Raw genomic sequence first — 17,060 nt, forward strand, 5'->3', positions numbered from 1 at the left:
ATCATGCTCCGCAATTCTTTGATTAATGACTCTGAATAAACTGTCATGAGAAGCTGACTGACTGGTGCTGAATTGTTCCAGGTCATTTGAGAGAAGCGCCTTCCCCTCTCATGATGCATTCCCCACAGATGCCACAGTTTCAGGGGCTGCCACACCAATCTCCACCACAACCAAACATCCAGCCAAAAAAACAGGTAAAGGTACACTGTGAATGTAACGGGTTCTTCAGTGTTCTCAGCTTGCACATGCACCTTTAAAACATTGTTCAGCATTCTCTGACCTTGAGAATGCAGGTTTTTGCCAAGCCCTTGTAGTGGGAATGGACCATGTGGAGATGGGATGGGTTTACAAACGGAAAGCTATGTGAGGAAATGATGACTGACTTGTGTTTGCTGTCCTACCTTGGCAGGAACTGAGAGCAGCATCAGTAGTTCAGTCACAGCCTATGGTGAAAGAGGACAAGATGCAGTCCCCAATCATTCGAAACGAGACTTTCAGCCCAGCCTTGCGGCAGGATCCTCCCAAACACCCAGAGAGCATCAAGCCACCTGCACATATCCAACAACGTGAGTGACAGCTGAGCATGTATGTGTTTCATTGTAGATTTGTCTATAGAAAGGGGGAGACGCCAAATCCCCCTTTTTAGTCCACAGTCAGTTTTTCCATAGGGCTAACCTACAGGAACAGAGTCTTACAGTGGTGATTGTTGTTTCAGGAACAGAGATTAAGCCAGTGGACAGTGGACGGCCTGTTATAAGACCCCCAGAGCAAAATGCACCACCAGGAGTCCAGGACAAAGAGAGACAGAAGCAGGAACCAAAAACACCAGTTGCCCCTAAAAAGGTAACAGTCCATTATAACTGAGTGCTCCTGAAAAGTAACAGACTGTTATAACTAACCTTGGAAAAGCCAATTTCAGTGATCTGGACTGAATTGCCATCACTTCTAGTAAGGTTTTTTTTCCCTGTGGGAATTAGGCCGTTTTGTTTGCTTCCCTAAAGGAATTTTGTTTGCTTCCTTAAAGATTCCGTGTGTTTCCTTTGATGCCCATTTCAGCATTAATCTTCCTGCAGACCACTACAATATTAATCTCTAGCATGGTTTCAGAAATCCAGTGATCAGTACCAGATCTAGAGCTGAATCAAAATAACATTTCGGTCTATGTATCATAACAAAGACATATCATCTAACTGAGGTGAGAAAATAGAAATAGCACTATATCCTGGGTTATCATTCCTGGTTACTTGAATCCTGGGTAGAATCCATTATTTAATCTTTCTCATCCATTCGCTAGCAATCATGGTCTTGGCTAAGAGAATGCGAGTGGGTGTGGAATGCAGATCCAGTTAATTTTACAATAAGGGGAACTTTCCCTCTCTCCCAGAGTTTCTCTGCACTGCAGCTTACATGGTTCTCATTGTCTGTGTGGTTCTCACTTGCCTTTGTGCATGTACACATAGCTTCCGTGGAATCTGACATGCTCCTTCTTTTCCTACAGTGTGTAAATGTGTCAGGGTTGTGTCTGGAAATGTAGGTGAAGTTACCCATCTCCCCTCCTAGATAAAACTTTTGTTTTGCATATCTCAGGAAAACAACACAAGTGTGCATTTCCTGCCATTACAAATTTGTCAGACTTGGTACAAACATGGTGGGAAAAGGGAGAGAACCACACTGAATGAGATTCCCAGATGCCACAAATGAGATTTCAGTGCCACGAATCTGCGTGCACATAAGTAGGCTTCAATTTGGCACTTACCATCAGTAAACTTGTAGTAAAGGCAAGAACCTAGTAGTCCTCCAGAGCGCAACACAGAACATTGCCTTGCCGAGCTTCATTTTGAGGCATTGGGAACTTTTGGAGCAACTGCTCTTCTTCATCTTGAGTTTGGCCTCAGCTATCAAGTTAATATAGTCCTAATGTATGAGAGTACTGAATTTTGTCTTTGTTACAAATAGACTGGGTTTGCACAACCCGACAACCCACCATGGGCAGCCAGCTATGGTGGTTTGTCCCAGCACGTTCTCCCGAGGATGGCTTAATTTTCATGAACAAGCCACCCTGTCTTGTTGTAGAGGCGTTCATACCCATGTTTGGCTGCCATGTCATCTGAACCCAGGACAGCAATTTTATCATGGGTTGCCGGGATCAGCTCCAGGGCCGCTTGGCAAGAGCAGCGCAAAAAAAAAAACCCGTGCCACTGTTCGCGACCTTGCCAGTGCTGCCTCCAGCCTCCCTCAACAGTGACTGCCCTTCCACCGATGCCAAAACGGTGCTTTGGAAGGACCAATACCCATTCACTACCTTTTTTCCAGTGCCTCAAAACTGCACAGATGGAGTCATCATTACTATTTTTTTTCCATTGGTCCTTCACAAGTGCACAAGAGACTGTCTGATATGTGTAGTCTTGCCTGGTCAATTTTCTTGTACGTTCCAGCTGTCAGAGGGAGCAGTGAAGTGGAGTAGGTAACCTACAAGGAAATTGACAAGACAAGGCTGGACATGGGGTAATTTGCACACGGTTGCGAAGGACCAGGGAGAAATAACAGTAAGAGAAAGGAGGGACCCAGTAGCACAGTTCAGAAGCACCAAATATGGAGGGAAAGGCAAATGCTGTAAGTGCACCAGAAGGAGGGGACAGCACAATATCTCCCCCTTGGCAATATGATCCTCTTGCTTCTAAGTGTTGAACTGACACTTCCCAGTGTCCTCCGCCTTTTCAGTGCTTCCCCAAGTCTCCTGCATCTCCAGAAAGGAGAGGTGTTAACTCCCCCTCCCCTATTTCTCTCTTTTTTTTGTTGCTCCTTTTCGGAGCAGTTACTGCTGCGGTTACTCTGCTTCAGTGGATGTGTGCAAATCTTGACTTTTTTTTTTTAAAACCCTGAGAAGGTATCTGCATGGGATGGAGTGAATGGGGACCCATGGGGGGGGGATATAAATACTGCACCAGTCACTCCATCGCATTCAACCAACCTCTCAGGGTTTGTTTAAAACATTGGGAATGTTTTGCACAGATTGAAAGGCTGGGAAGTAAATGGAGAAGAAATTTGCTCAAATTTAAGGGCTGGAAAGTATGTTGTGGGGGGGGGATTTGTGCACCTACAGTAACTCTGAAAGGACCAGTGAAAGGGCAGGGTAGGGAGTTAATATCTCACATTTCTGGAGATGCTGGAGACTCGGGGAAGTGTTGAAAAGGTGGAGGACGCTGAGAAGTGTCAGTTCAACACTTAAAAGCGAGAGGATCACATTGCCAATGTTGTTCCCCCACATCCTCATTTGGTGCACTTACTCCATTTGCCTCCCCCCCTTTCGGTGCTTCTGAATTGCACTGCTGGGTCCCTCCTTCGCAACTGTGTGCAAATTAGCCTATAAGCAGCCTTGTCTTGTCAGTTTTCTTGTATGTTACCTACTGCACTTCCCTACTTCCCTTGACAGCTGCAACATACAAGGACATTGACAACACAAGACTACACATATGGACAGGTGAAAGAAGGGGGGGCAGAATGATGATGATGGTGGTGATGATGAAGATCATCATCATCATCATTACAAACACATTTGCATACTCTCGAAGCACCAAAAAATAATTTTAAAATAATTTTTAAAAGATGGCGAACGGAACTTCTGGTTGGGACCAGTGTCACTCTGGTAGCTTCCCACGGGTCTCCGTGGGAGCTTTCTCAAACAGCTTTTTAAAAGGTTGAAAAACCTTTTCATCTCCCCCCTGGAATGGAAAGGGGGGGCAAGGCAACAGCTCTGGACAACATCTTGGAGAAAGGTAACTCCCACGCGATTGTGGGGGGGCTGGATTCCAGGATGATCTCCCCAGAGCTTTACGAATGTAAAAAGCTGTACTGAGACTCCTATTTTATAGGAGAAAACAGGGCTGACATGTTCCACAATAATACATGCTTTAAGAAATATCAACAACCTCTGAGGGATGATTTAAGAAACGTTAACAATATTTGAGAACATCTGAGGACCTGTAAGATCTGTTTGAGAGAAACATGTCTGTGACGAGGATTAGAAAGGAGCTGGCATCTACTCCCCCCACATCCTCTGTGTCAAAAGTGTCGAAGACAGAAGATATAGGGGAATTATTTCTTCTGATAAAGACTTTATATTTGCAATTTACGGAGCAAGTCAAAAGGCCGGATTTAATCCAAAATTCCATCACCGCCCTGCAAGGAGCTGTAGATTTAATTAATGCGTCACGGCAAAACATGGAGACGAAAATTAATGAGCTTGAAAACCAAGTGGCAGGAAATGAAACTACATCACAAATTTGTTTTAAAAATATCTCTGATAGAATCTCTCAACTGGAGGCCTTCACGAAGAGATCCAATGTACGGATTATTGGGATTAAAAATCTGCCTAATGAAAATTGCCTATTTTGTGGATAAACTTTTGCATGAGATACTCCCTATCCCATCTGATTATTTACTTGATATTGAGCAGGCATTTTGTGTGCCAAATGCTAAAGAGACTGATTACACCATCATAGTTCAATTTGCAAAAGTCTCCACAAAGAATTATATCCTGTGCTTGGCAAGGGAGGCTGGAAGCCTTTCCTGGAAACAAGATAAAGTTATGTTATTCCCAGACTACATCAAAGAGGTGGCGAATAAAAGAAGGCAATTTATCGAAGGCAAAGAATATGGCAAAACAAATGAACTTACAATATTACTTAAAATGTCCTGCTATACTTTGTATTGTGTCTGAAGGTCAGATGAAGAAGTTTTTAAATCATGAAATGGCGGAGGCTTGGCTTAACGTAAAAATGCATGAGAATTCTGTTACAACTCCATAAACTGAAATCTTTAAACAAGCTTTGTTAACTGTTTGTGCTTCGTCTATATGACTCAGGCTAACTCAGAAGATAAATGATTACATTTATATTGGTTTATTATCTTTTATCTTTTATTTTTTCTTGCTTTTTAAATATTTTTTATTTTAAAATAGATAATATATCTAGTATAAAATTTATTACTGATGGTTGACGATTTATATTAAGTTTTATTATTACTAATAATATAGGCTTTTAGGAATGAATTGTAGACCTGTTTCCTTGATAAAAGATTGATGATATGATATAGAAATGTAAGGTTGTTTATTAAACTGTAAGATTGTTAAGGTTATAGATATAGTTTTTAAAATAGAATGGCATTGGAGGCCAGGGGGTATTGGAGTTTAAACTGAATTTTTTAAGTGGGGGGAGGGAAGGGGGGATTTTTTTTCTTTTTTTCTTCACTTCCTTTCCTCCACCCTTTCCCCCTTTTTCTCTTTTTTCTTTCTCTCTCTTTTCTTCTCTCTTTGTTATTGTGGTGTCCTCATCAGAATATTGTACTGTTGGAAAATTGAAGTATTGATTAGGTTGTTGGTAATTTTGGTATTGTTTATTTCATTTATAAAAATAAAATAAATAAAAATATATTTTAAAAAAAATATGGCAAACAAAAAGGGGTAGCGATTGGCACAGGGAAGGGGCTGGAGCGAGGAGACAAGACGGGTTCTGCTGCAAAGGCACCTGGGGTACGTGCCAGAGCCAGCTGGAGGAAGGAGGGGGAGAACATGCCCTGGCAAGCCTGATCATCTGTTACATGTGAACCCGCCCATAGATTCAGTAGGTGAATAAACCCTTGCATTCCCAACCCCAGCATCCATAAGGTAGCTCAGAACTTCTCTTCAGTGGTATTTCCAATCAGTGATTTGGGTTTTCCAAAGAAAAATGAATAAATTTTCTGGAAAATGTTCACTTTGCATCTGAAAATGTTCTGATGCCCTGGAGAAAGGTGGGCAACCTCTGTGGCCCTCCAGACATTTTTGCCTGCAATTCCTAAGGACAATCACCTGAAAAACATTAATTGAAATTTTTGAAACAGCCAAGCTTGCCTATGTTTATTTTTACTAATGAACTTCTGAAACTGAAAATTTTCCACAGAAGAATAAAACAGTGGAAAATTTTCTGCCCCACATCACTGTCTCCAATGCATAAAAGACGATTTAACAGGTTTTGAATGGTTTTAATAGCTAGTTGCTTCTAGCCTGGGCTAGACATAGGGAGATCGGTCAGCCATTTGTCAGCAAACCTGTTAAAATGTATGTTGCCTGTATTCACTAAAATACTGTGTTCTCAGTGTGCAGTGCACTTCTGGTTTCATCTGCTAGTCATGCTATAGGTTCAGTGCTGATCCTGCATTTTGTTTTCTCCTCAGGATCTGAAATTAAAGAATATGGGCTCCTGGGCAAGCTTAGTGCAGAAGCACCCCACCGCACCGTCCTCGACCGTGAAATCCACCAGTGACAGCTTTGAACAGTTCAGAAGAGCAGCCCGGGAAAAGGAGGAGCGCGAGAAGGCCTTGAAAGCTCAGGCAGAACAAGCAGAGAAGGAGAAGGAGCGGCAGAGGCGGGAGCAGGAGAGAATGAGGTAAGAAGAATCTGCCTGCTGGGGATAAGGGCTCTGCTCAGCTTCCCTTGGCAGCTTCTTTCTTGGGCAGACACTGTTTTGCTCTCCATCTTTGGGGGCGGGGGGTTAGCAGCAGGGAAGAACAAGCAAGGGAGCATGTTCTTTCCCGGCCATTTTGGGCCAAGAGGCACTTTGGAATTTTGAAAGACATCATGCCCACCACCACAAAATTGCTGGCATGGCCAGGCACAACATTTGCTACTGCAACAAAACGCCCATTCCACAGAAGGAAAACTGGCAAGGCTGGGAGACAAGTAAATTGCCTAAGAAGCTGATACAAGGCAGAGGTGGAGGTCTGAGCTCCAAAACACCACATTCTTCTCTTGCAACAGAATTTTCACTTCGCAGAAGGCAAGCCAATTATTTTTCCATCCATATTCAGTAAACTCACTCTCCATTAATTATTCACCCGGATCATCTCAAATACATCTTCAGTCAGTTTGTACCCCATCTCAAATTACTATCCTACCCAGATCGCCCCAATTACAAATACATACATACATACATACATACCTATCATAAATAATTTCCTGTTAAGTTAATTTTCCCCCAAATTAATATCCTACTCAAATCACCCCAAATGAATTTCTCCTAAATTTAATTACCCAGATCAGGCTCCAGATGAATTCATCTTCAATTAACCCTTAATGCAGTCATCTCCCCAGCTCCAAAGGAAGGAAATGTTTCTCCACTCTCTAGCTCTTCCTCCCGCAGGTCTTGTTTCCCCATCTTTACTGCCTTCTCCATCTGTGCACTCTCTCCTCTGGTTTCTTTCCCTTCTTCCAGTCTCTTCCTTCTCTCGCTCTATCCTTCTCACCAGCTCTCTTGGACTCGGGGCTGGACTCAATGGACTTGTAGGCCCCTTCCAACCCTACTATTCTGTGATTCTCTTCTCATCTCCTCCATCCCAAACCTGATACGGTTGCAGTTTGAATGTCTTTCCGTCATGAGTTGGCCATGCCCCCTTCCCCTCCATGTTCCCTGGCAGATGCCTTCCCTCGCACTTCCGTGGTGCCCCAGCCTGGTTTTGCTGCTCCCCTCAGCCATCTAGGCCCACCATTGCCAGTCACCACCACCCCACCCGCCCAGTGTTTGTTTGTTGGTTTAAAATATTTCTTGGCCGCCTTCCCCTAACATTCTCACCTAAGTTGACTGGTTCTTTTTATTTTTTCTATCTCCTCCTAGAGAGCTTTTTCAGCAGTTTTGTATTTTCACTGGTAACAAGGTGTCACTAGGATATACTGTCCAGCAGTGCCTTCAGATTAGCATCCTGATCCTTGGTGGCGTTTATGAGTGATTTCCCTGGTGCTGTTGAATGGATGCAGAGAGCAGTCCATGGTTTTAATGGTGCTTCTGGTCTTGGGCAGGAGTCGTGAAGAGGAGGATGCTCTGGAGCAAGCGCGCCGCGTCCATGAAGAAGTCCGGCGGCGCCAGGAGCAGCAGCAGCAGCCGCCGCCTCATCATCAGCCGCCACCGCAGCAGCAGCAGCCCCAGCAGCCCGTGTCAGCTGCAGCCTGTGCTCCCCAAGCACAGAGCTCTCAGCCACAGGCTGCTCAGTCCATGCTGGACCAACAGAGAGAGAAGCTCAGAAAACAAGAGCAGGAGCGAAGGCACAGGGAGGCAGTAAGTGAGAGAGGGAGGCGTTATCGGGGGGTTGGATGAGGCAGCATTTTGGCGAGAAGCGAAATAACTGCAGGCTCACTTTGCTAGTGAAATTTTGAATTTGTTCACTGTTTGACAGATGCTCTCAGGCTTTTCCAGTGTGAGCCTAAGGGACTTACTTCTGAGTACAGTAACCATATTTAGGATTGTGCCATAAATCCATAATAAAATGTATTTGTATCTTCCGAAGTATATATTAGATAAAGTAAACATCTAGGACCTTTAACATTGGGGAAAGGGAAAATAGTTCCTTTAGCCAAAGGAAAAACAGTTGTAAAGCAGGACACACGCTATGGAGGGCTCCCTCCTAAAAGTAGTTGTAAAGTGACATGTTCATTAAAAGGGTGTTACTTTATTCTTCGCTCTCTGAATTTCTACCTTTTTCCTCCCCCCCACTTTCATTCTGACCTTTTAATATAACCTCTGCATAGGATACCCATAATGTGCATTCTGCAGGCATACACTTTCCACACATCGTCAGTGAAATTTAACCAGATCTGTGTCCAAAGATATTGACCCTCAAGCACGAACACTTCTCTCCCCTACTTTCTCTTTCACACACAACTAGCTCTTCACATTCCTGAGCCATAGGCTTCTTCTTGTAAGTTAAATCACATGCTCCCCCCTTCTCACTCCTATATCTCTCATTCTCTCTTGCCTTCTCCTTTCTTTGCTCTCCCATGCACACACACTCCTCTATCACATGTTTCTGGTCATCTTTACCCTTCTGCCACCTTATCCTCTTTTTTTATGAGGCAGTGAGGCGATTTGTAATGTAGAAAAGAATGTTTCTGTAACAGAAATGTTTGTAGCACAGAAAAGAACATTGCTACCTGTTTGAGCCCTGATAACATTGCCTGGTATGATTTCCTCAGTATAGTCCCAGCATAGCTGTGCTATTCGCTAGGCTTTTTGGAGCTGAGACTTCAGCCTTTGTGGAAGACACAGTGCACCTGGCCAACTTGGCCTGTGATGGCTGCTGCCAGGCTAGGGAACGTAGTGGAAACTTCTGCATGCCCATCCTGTGAAGGTAGCCTTTTCTGCAAGCCCAGGTGACTGTTGCCTTCTCTTCTTTTCTTCCCTCCAGATGGCAGCTACCATCGACATGAATTTCCAGAGTGATTTGTTGGCAATATTTGAAGAGAATCTTTTCTAATAGCGCGGCGCCTGGTTTTCTTCAGCTGACTCCTTACTTTCCCGGCATATCTTTGACTCTCCATAGCGTTGTTGGCGGCTGGGAGGAGAGCATTCCTGCAGCCTTTCTGCATGCGTGACAGTTGCGGCCTCAGAAGGATCAGCAGAGTCTGCCTTACAATTTGACTTTCTTCCCCACCCCCGCCTCACTGAAGAAAGAGAGACCAAGACAAGCCAGCTCTGTCCTAGGCTTGAGTCGGTGGACATGCAGTTGCTGGGAAGGGTGCCCCTGATCACTTGATATTCTCTATGCCAAACTTACTTGCAGTATATCCAGGACTTTATGCTGTTCACCCTTTTTCTACTCAAAAAAGTTCTGAGTTACAGAATGTCTTTGACTCTGCAGTGCTGTGTGCTGGCAGCACAAGGCGCTCTGCATTGAGAGGCTGTGTACAGGAAGACCCTGCCTAGGCTTCAGCAGGGAAGACACACAAGCTGTTTTGGGTCCTTTCATCACTGGCTTTGCCTTTAACTAAACTTCCCACAAGCCTTTAGCTGGGAGCCATTCTCTGTAAGTGTTCGCTTGTGAAAAAGGGAATAATTTAGTGGAGGTGTCAAGTGTAACTGGCCATTTGAGTGAGGTTTTTGTTTTAGCATTGTGTGGAGGTCCAGGAATCTGAGCTAGACTACCAACCAAAGTCAGTTTCTTTCAATCTGTTTATTTTCCTCCAGACAAATTGGCTCTGCTCAACTCTTGACTGGGTATTCTTGTCTCTTCATACGGAGTGGAGGGGGGAAAACATTAGCACCAGGGGAAGCTCCTACCCTGTCAATAGTGTTGGACTGTGGCTGTATTGTATAGTGAATATAGTTGGCATATATTTGTTTGAGTTTTACTGGTGAGCTCACCAAACTCTGTAAAGACACTGCTTATATTTTGCTCAGTTCCAGACTTTTAGTCTATATTTTTAACTGTATTACCAGAAAGCTACATTTTGGGTTTTTAAATGTCATGGAGTCTGTTAAAATTAGTTTTTATACAGCAGAGGAGCAGCTCCAGGGAGGGAGGTGGGGAGTGGCTTTGGATCGGCAGGAAGGAAAACCTGCTCCTGTTTTCAGTTGAGTCCTCTCACACTTGCAGTGACCGTTTTCCCAGCACCTTTAGCGTGTTCTTTTCATTTTACTCTTTGAATTGTTCCAAGTTTATGTGCCATAAATACCCACTATACAGTACAATACTGGTGTGTCAGTATTGCCCAATCTCTGGAGTAATTAATTGGTTTTACTTTAATACGGTGAATATGCATTTGGTCTGTACTGATCATGGAATAAACTCATCTCTTTTTTTTTAAAGTTGGTGTCGTACTGACATTTCTTTTAAATCCTGCTTGTGGTGAAATGACTTTAAGGGAGCCAGGCTGCAAAGGACAGCTGGTCCCTCTCATCTGTCTTGCTCCAGCAGGGAAGGGAGTTCTCCAGCCACAACGGACAGGGTTTCCATCTTCTCACCAATCTAAGGAAGGCTTGCTTGGGAGCAGCACCACTAAAGCAACAGAACTCCATAGAAACAGTAGGAAGGCAAAATAACAAGCAGTAGTCGCAGCCTTGGCAGCAGAGACTTGGATGGTTTCACACTGTAGCACTAAACCAAAAGTAGGGGAAGAGCACCTACTGATTGTTCTCAGATACTCTTGTTCTTGCTCTGGGCAAATCTCAGAGCATGATGTAGCTTCTGGCAGTAAAAATTGGCCCAAATCTGTTGGAATGAGAGAGGGAGAAGGTTTGTCCCAGTTCTTATGGACCATGCTCCTCCAAGCCTCGGACAACGCCCATGTTGTTGGCAAAAGGTTTTCTTTTAAGCTTGGGTGCCTGAGATGAGCTAGATAAGGGACATTTGGACTGGATGCACCTGACCCCATGAGGATCCAGTGAAAGCAATGGAAAAAAATAGGCAGCCCTTCACTTTCCAGTACTCTTTGTCCAAACAAGTGTTCTAACAGGAACTGCTGGCCACAGGATTGGACAGTTCTGAGCTTGCAAATGGCCTCTTGTGTTTCTTCTTCTCTTGACAAAACGTGACTGTTCTGGCATTAATTGTCCTTGGTCTGGGTCAATGGGGTTGGGCTATGAATTCAACACTGTTATTCAGTGTGCTTATTCCTGCCAGGCCCTCCCTGACTAGCTGCTGTAGAGGAGGCTATCACTCTGTATGAACACCTCCACCAACCTCACTTCTGCACACACATCCAAGAACATCCCTATTTCTCTATATGACGAAAGTTTTGAAAGACATTTCCTAGCCTGCTGTCATCTCTTCTTTTCACTCGCATGAGGTTGGAATACTGAATCCAGTAAAGACATTATCTGCCCAACTAAATTATAGCTGGCCTAATTTGGTGATAAACTCTACCTTGTGTTACATGGTGTGTATATTATGAAGAGGGCAGAGTCCAAAATGACATAAATATAGATAGCTGTTCATCCAGGGTTACCTCCAAGCCTGGAAAAGACTGCAGTACTCCTCCTCACGTGATTATTCTTACTGTATTGGGAGGAGTGAGAAATGGAACACCTAAGGAAGCCCTCAGTTGCCTGTGGTTAGAATTGGCCTTGCATCTTTCAATCCTCTTCAGCATCACTCTCAGGTCTTTTTGCAGCAGGTATTATAAACTGGCCTACTGCACACCGCCAAGACCAAGCTATAGGCTGCCACTGCCAAATGTGGCAGACCTGTTTTCCATTCCCAGTCTAACTCTGGACTTGGCCTTTCAGCAGACAGTTAAATCTCTGCCCTTAAGCAGTCAGAGGCACATGGTCACATATTAATATTGGTAACTTGGTGTGGCCATGTACTGAAAGGGCCAGATTGAATTTAGGGGCCAGTGTTACGTTGGCATTCTTGTCGTGAGCCGCTGGTCTTAATGCTGAATTTTTACCTAAAGGTGCCTTTTAACTCTACGCCATCAGAAGATCTCTGTGCTTTTCTATGTAGAGGACCAGATTGTTGGGTACTTTGTGGGAGTTAACGGGTGGCAGAAGGAGCGATGTTTCCAAGATAACTTCTCTGAAGGCTATTTGAGAGTCATCTAGCTGAAAGAAAAGAAGTGCAAGTAGGTGATGGCCAACCTTTCTACTACAATGAGTGGTTAAACCAAGTAAAATCTTGGCTGTGCTCTTCTTCTTCTTCCAGGTCGGTACCGGTCTTGAGAAGGCGAGGGGATGCGTGCACATCATCTCCAAGCCCAGTGGATTTATATCAGGAGTGGCCTAGACTTGTGGCCAATAACTGCCCTTAGCTTTAAAATGCAATGGTGTAGTCTGAAGGGTGCTGGGTTCCTGCGGGCAGCACTCAGGCTCAAGGCCGCTGCATGCCTGGGAACATGTAGTTCTTTTTGGACCAATATAAAGGTAGTCACAGTACGCTGGATTGTACACAAAAACGATCTTCCGCCCTGCTGATGTGTGGGCATTCTTCAGAATGCATAAAACATTGGATCTCTAGCTCACACAGAGTCTTTGTGAAGGCTTTATTGATGGATTAGCCCCTGGTTTTAAATTATATCCCAGCAATTGTAAGGAAAAAGGGGCTCATATAATTATGGCTCTGGCTCATACTTAAGCAGAAAGAACCCCTTTGCATCCCCTTCTCTTCCCTGTGCCACTGGCGCACCTCCTTTACCACAGATCCATTAACTGGCCTTAATCTTCTCTTCTTGGCTCTTGTGCAGATCCTTGACTGGGAAGCAGGAACGTTGGCTTCTCCTCTGAACGTGTTCTGATCCTTTCATTTCCATCGCTGGTCCTTTCTCACAGTATTCCTTGCCCCCGTGTCTCCCTTTCCCCACCACCACCCTTTTTACGAAGCACTTTGGATGATCATCTCCCTCCTTTAATTTTAAGCTCAGGGTTTTCGGGGTACTTTAAGTGCACATCCGCTGTAAGAGTTGATCACACATGAGCTCATTGTAATTGTACATAATAAAACCGCACCATACTGACAAAAATAAAGGCATAACAAAATGGAGATGCTGGAACTTCTACCAAGAGAGCACCCTCAGTTGTAAAATTTTAAAAATATATAATTTATATGTATGCAAAGAACAACACCCCCTGTATCTAGTCAGTAGTGAGGTTAGTCCTTTTTTAATGTTTAACCCTCTTTTTCCATTTGACATTTGCCAACCTTTTCTTGTCAGTAGTTGAGAGTTCCAAGTAGTGGTAGCGTTTTTTAGATTGGTGGCTTACTCAGCAGTCTTGTTCTTCTTCCTCACTTCCCTCTTCTGCTCACTTCTATCTTCTGCAAACTTCTCAGAATGTTTACAGGCTTGCACCTATCTGCTTTAATTTTTTTAAAGCTGTACTCGGTCTTTTATTTTTACACATTTCTAAATGATGAACATAGAGTGGTATCGTTAGTTGGAGACATGATTCTTTTTTTCTGCCAAAGGTTTTTTTTTGCTATTCTTGTGTTTTATTTTTCTGTTTTTACAAGATGTTTGTGTTTATAATTTGGTTGTCATTCAGACTGGGACATATTTAATTTCCCCTTGATTTTAACAATTACAGACATTAGATGTAGGAGTCTAGCCTAAATGATGTAATCTTGGTTATTTTTTCTCTCCCTTCTCAAGTCCTGTACAAATGAATAAGAGAAATGTACAATCCCACTGTACTTAATGCACGGAACGCTTGGCAAATAATTATGTCAGTGAATTTGAAACTTGTATTAAACACTTTAGACATTTGTAGAAGGGAATTCATAGAGTTTTCACTTATATACTAAAGGTTTTTTGTGCAGTTCTCATTGCAAAAATAAACATTTGTACTGAATATATGCAGTAAACCTTTTTTTCTTTAGTCTTTCAATCTTGTGCAGGGATGCTTGTCAAAGGTTGTGTTGAATGATGTGTCCTGGCACAGCCACAATTTCCTAAAAGCACCCTCCCCAGAATACAGAAATTCCCATTCCCTCAACAAAAGCCATGCCTTGAAAGAGTTTTTTGAACACTTTATGTCTGCCTCATACCAAATACTGCATAATGGTGCATTTGCCAGGGCCCCACACCTCTTCAGAACCCACCAGGACTGATACCTTGCCTAGCTCCATGCCCAGCCCCTGCTGCTGCTCCCCCCCCCCCATGGCAGTGCTCCTGCAGCTGTCTATCTCCCCGCTCCCTCATTCTCATGAATAAGCTCACCCAATGGCAGCAGCTCACTGCAATGCCACTGCCACTGGGTAAGCCCACTTGCTCATGCCAGGCCTGCCCAGAGAAACAAACATCCTGAGTGGATATAAAGCATTAATAGAGATCAGTACACACATGTGACTCCACAGCAAGGCCCCTTTATTGGATTCAACACCCTTTGTTTAAGATAGGGATGAGGACCCTCCAGTCCACAGGCTAAATTCAGCCCACCAGGCCTCCCCAGCTGGGCTGTGAAGGCCTCCAGTGAGGCCTCAAAGAAAGCTCAGTTTCCTAGAGAGGGTTGTTATGTTTAGGGTTTGTATTCGGAGGAGGTTGCTAGAATATGGAATGTTAAGGCAAGGGGGCACTGATCGGCCTAAATGAAGGTGCTTTTGTGTGTGTGTGTAACCGCTGCTTTGTTTTTTCTGTGGCTCCCCACCCTGATGTTTTAACTATCTACACCTGCACAGTGCTGTTGTAGCACAGTGAGGCTGTGACAGTGTTGGAGTGGCTTCCCAATGGTAGGGCTCACCTCATGCCACCCATTTAAACTGACAAGCATGCTAGACTGGCCAGTAATTGAAACAAACATTTCCAGTGCCTAGCAGCCAGGAGGGGTAGTCCCAGATGCAAAGCCACAGCAGTTTCTGGCATGTCCAAGGCTAGAGTCCAGTAAAAAGCCTGCTTTTTCACCACAGATGTATAGTTAAAACATAGCTGTCTGGGAGGGGAAAACCTACAACAGCTTTGCTCCTTGTTTTTCTGGCAACCAACAAAGATGATCAGGGAACTGGAAAAAAAGCCCTATGAGGAGAGACTGAAGGAACTGGGCCTGTTTAGTCTTGTGAAGAGAAGACTGAGGGGAGATAGGATAGCGCTCTTCAAATACTTGAAAGGTTGTCGCAGAGAGGAAGGCCAGGATCTCTTCTCGATCATCCCAGAATGCAGGACACAGAATAATGGGGCAAGTTACAGGAAGCCAGATTCCGGCTGAACATCAGGAAAAACGTCCTGACTGTTAGAGCAATATGACAATGGAGCCAATTGCCTAGGGAGGTGGTGGGCTCTCCCACACTGGAGGCATTCAAGACGAGGCTGGACAGCCATCTGTCGGGGATGCTCTGACTTGGATTCCTGCACTGAGCAGGGGGTTGGACTCGATAGCCTTGTAGGCCCCTTCCAACCCTACTATTCTATGATTCTAAGAAACAAGAAAATTGGAAAAGCTATTTGGGGATGGGGTACAGCTATTTGGGGATGGGGTACAGCTGGCAACTCTAAATCAGGGTATGGTGGGCTATCTGTGTACTAAATGTCAGCTTTATGTGGGAGGAATTTTGATCATCCTGGAGCTCAGTTTGAGATGAAGGCAGATGTGCAAATATATTTCCTCATGAGTCAGTGAGGCGTAAATGATATCAACAAGTGAGGTGATCATAATGATGACAGTAGATCGAAGCAGGTGGACTTCATTTCCTGTTAGTCAGTTCAGCAGTAGACGGCTTTGAAAAACAGAGTGAGGATGTACATCCTGATTATTTTCACCATCAGTCTATAACCTTCAGGCACTGTTTGGTTTTAATCATCATTTTGAACACAAAGAAATAGAGACAATTATACGTATCTTCCTTCAGTGACCTCTAGCAGTGAGCTCTCCAGATAGCTTTAGGAACATTTGCTTTAGGAAACTTGCTGCACATTAATACTTGGTTGATCTCTTTCCTTGGCTGCTGCTTTATTATTTGGGGCCCACCAACGGGTTTCTATGTTGGTTTAGAGACCATCACGCAGTTTAATTCCAGGCCTAGTTTTATATTATGTTTTATCATGTAGTATTTTAGGGTTTTAAATTTAATTAACTTACTGAACTAGTGAGCTGTTTTCCAGCCCACAGGTGAGGTGTGGGGAGAATACAGAAACATCACCCATCTAGGAAGTGTGGGTGTTACTTGTAAGGACAATTCCTGCCAGTACTAGAATCACAAGGGAAGATGCACCCCTTATGTACACTGGCTTTTTGTGGCTTAACCACACACACACACACACACACACACACGCCAGTAAACATGCATAGGATTGAGCTGTTAATGTTGGTATGTGAAAGCACCTTAAAACCTTATGCTTTCACCCGCAAGGGCTAGGAAAGTGCTGAAAGAGAACATAAGGGGGCTAACTGTCACATTACAAGGACAGCCATTCCAAATTTCATCCATGCTGGCCATCTGCAGGTAGGGGCAAGGAAGGGCAATTGCCCCCTGGGGATGAGCCATAATCTCCAAATTCCCAGCTTTCATTTTAAAAAAAGCAAGTTTCTAGCCTTTGTAGAACCCAAGATACGAGGCAAAAGGTGCAGCCTCTATACTGTCTATTAATTTTGTGAGAAAGTAGCCTGCTCCCAAATTTTTGTGGTTTTAGCCAATAAATGAAGTCACAGTAATGGTTATCTGGGTGTGCTAAGCCTTTATGGGGTCTTCCCTGTTAGAAGTAACTGCAGCCGCATAAAAAACAATTTAAAGATCCAGGAGTTTCCTGTAGCTAGGTTTGGGCAATAGTGTCTCTACCACAAACAAAAGGTAGCAGCAAAGGCAGGAGTTTGTGGTCTTTCTAATTCAGG

General features: G+C 44.0%; 1 protein-coding gene across 8 annotated transcripts in view; it reads left to right on the top strand.

Moving 5' to 3' along the window:
- The window catches only part of BRD4 (bromodomain containing 4), a 128,398-nt gene extending 114,302 nt beyond the window's left edge, over positions 1 to 14,096 (top strand). For all 8 annotated transcript variants that reach the window (XM_084838409.1, XM_084838406.1, XM_084838408.1 and 5 more), the window contains 6 exons: positions 82 to 194; positions 410 to 566; positions 716 to 843; positions 6,214 to 6,425; positions 7,832 to 8,087; positions 9,214 to 14,096. In XM_084838409.1, coding sequence (XP_084694535.1) covers positions 82 to 194; positions 410 to 566; positions 716 to 843; positions 6,214 to 6,425; positions 7,832 to 8,087; positions 9,214 to 9,282 — 935 coding nt within the window. In that variant the 3' untranslated portion in view covers positions 9,283 to 14,096. The remainder of the gene's footprint in view (positions 1 to 81; positions 195 to 409; positions 567 to 715; positions 844 to 6,213; positions 6,426 to 7,831; positions 8,088 to 9,213) is intronic.
- Positions 14,097 to 17,060: the final 2,964 nt, after the last annotated feature.

This window comes from Heloderma suspectum, chromosome 2 (genome assembly GCF_057233095.1).
Source record: "Heloderma suspectum isolate Gila_16-S chromosome 2, 16-S_ref, whole genome shotgun sequence".
Classification (NCBI taxonomy): Eukaryota; Metazoa; Chordata; class Lepidosauria; order Squamata; family Helodermatidae; genus Heloderma; species Heloderma suspectum.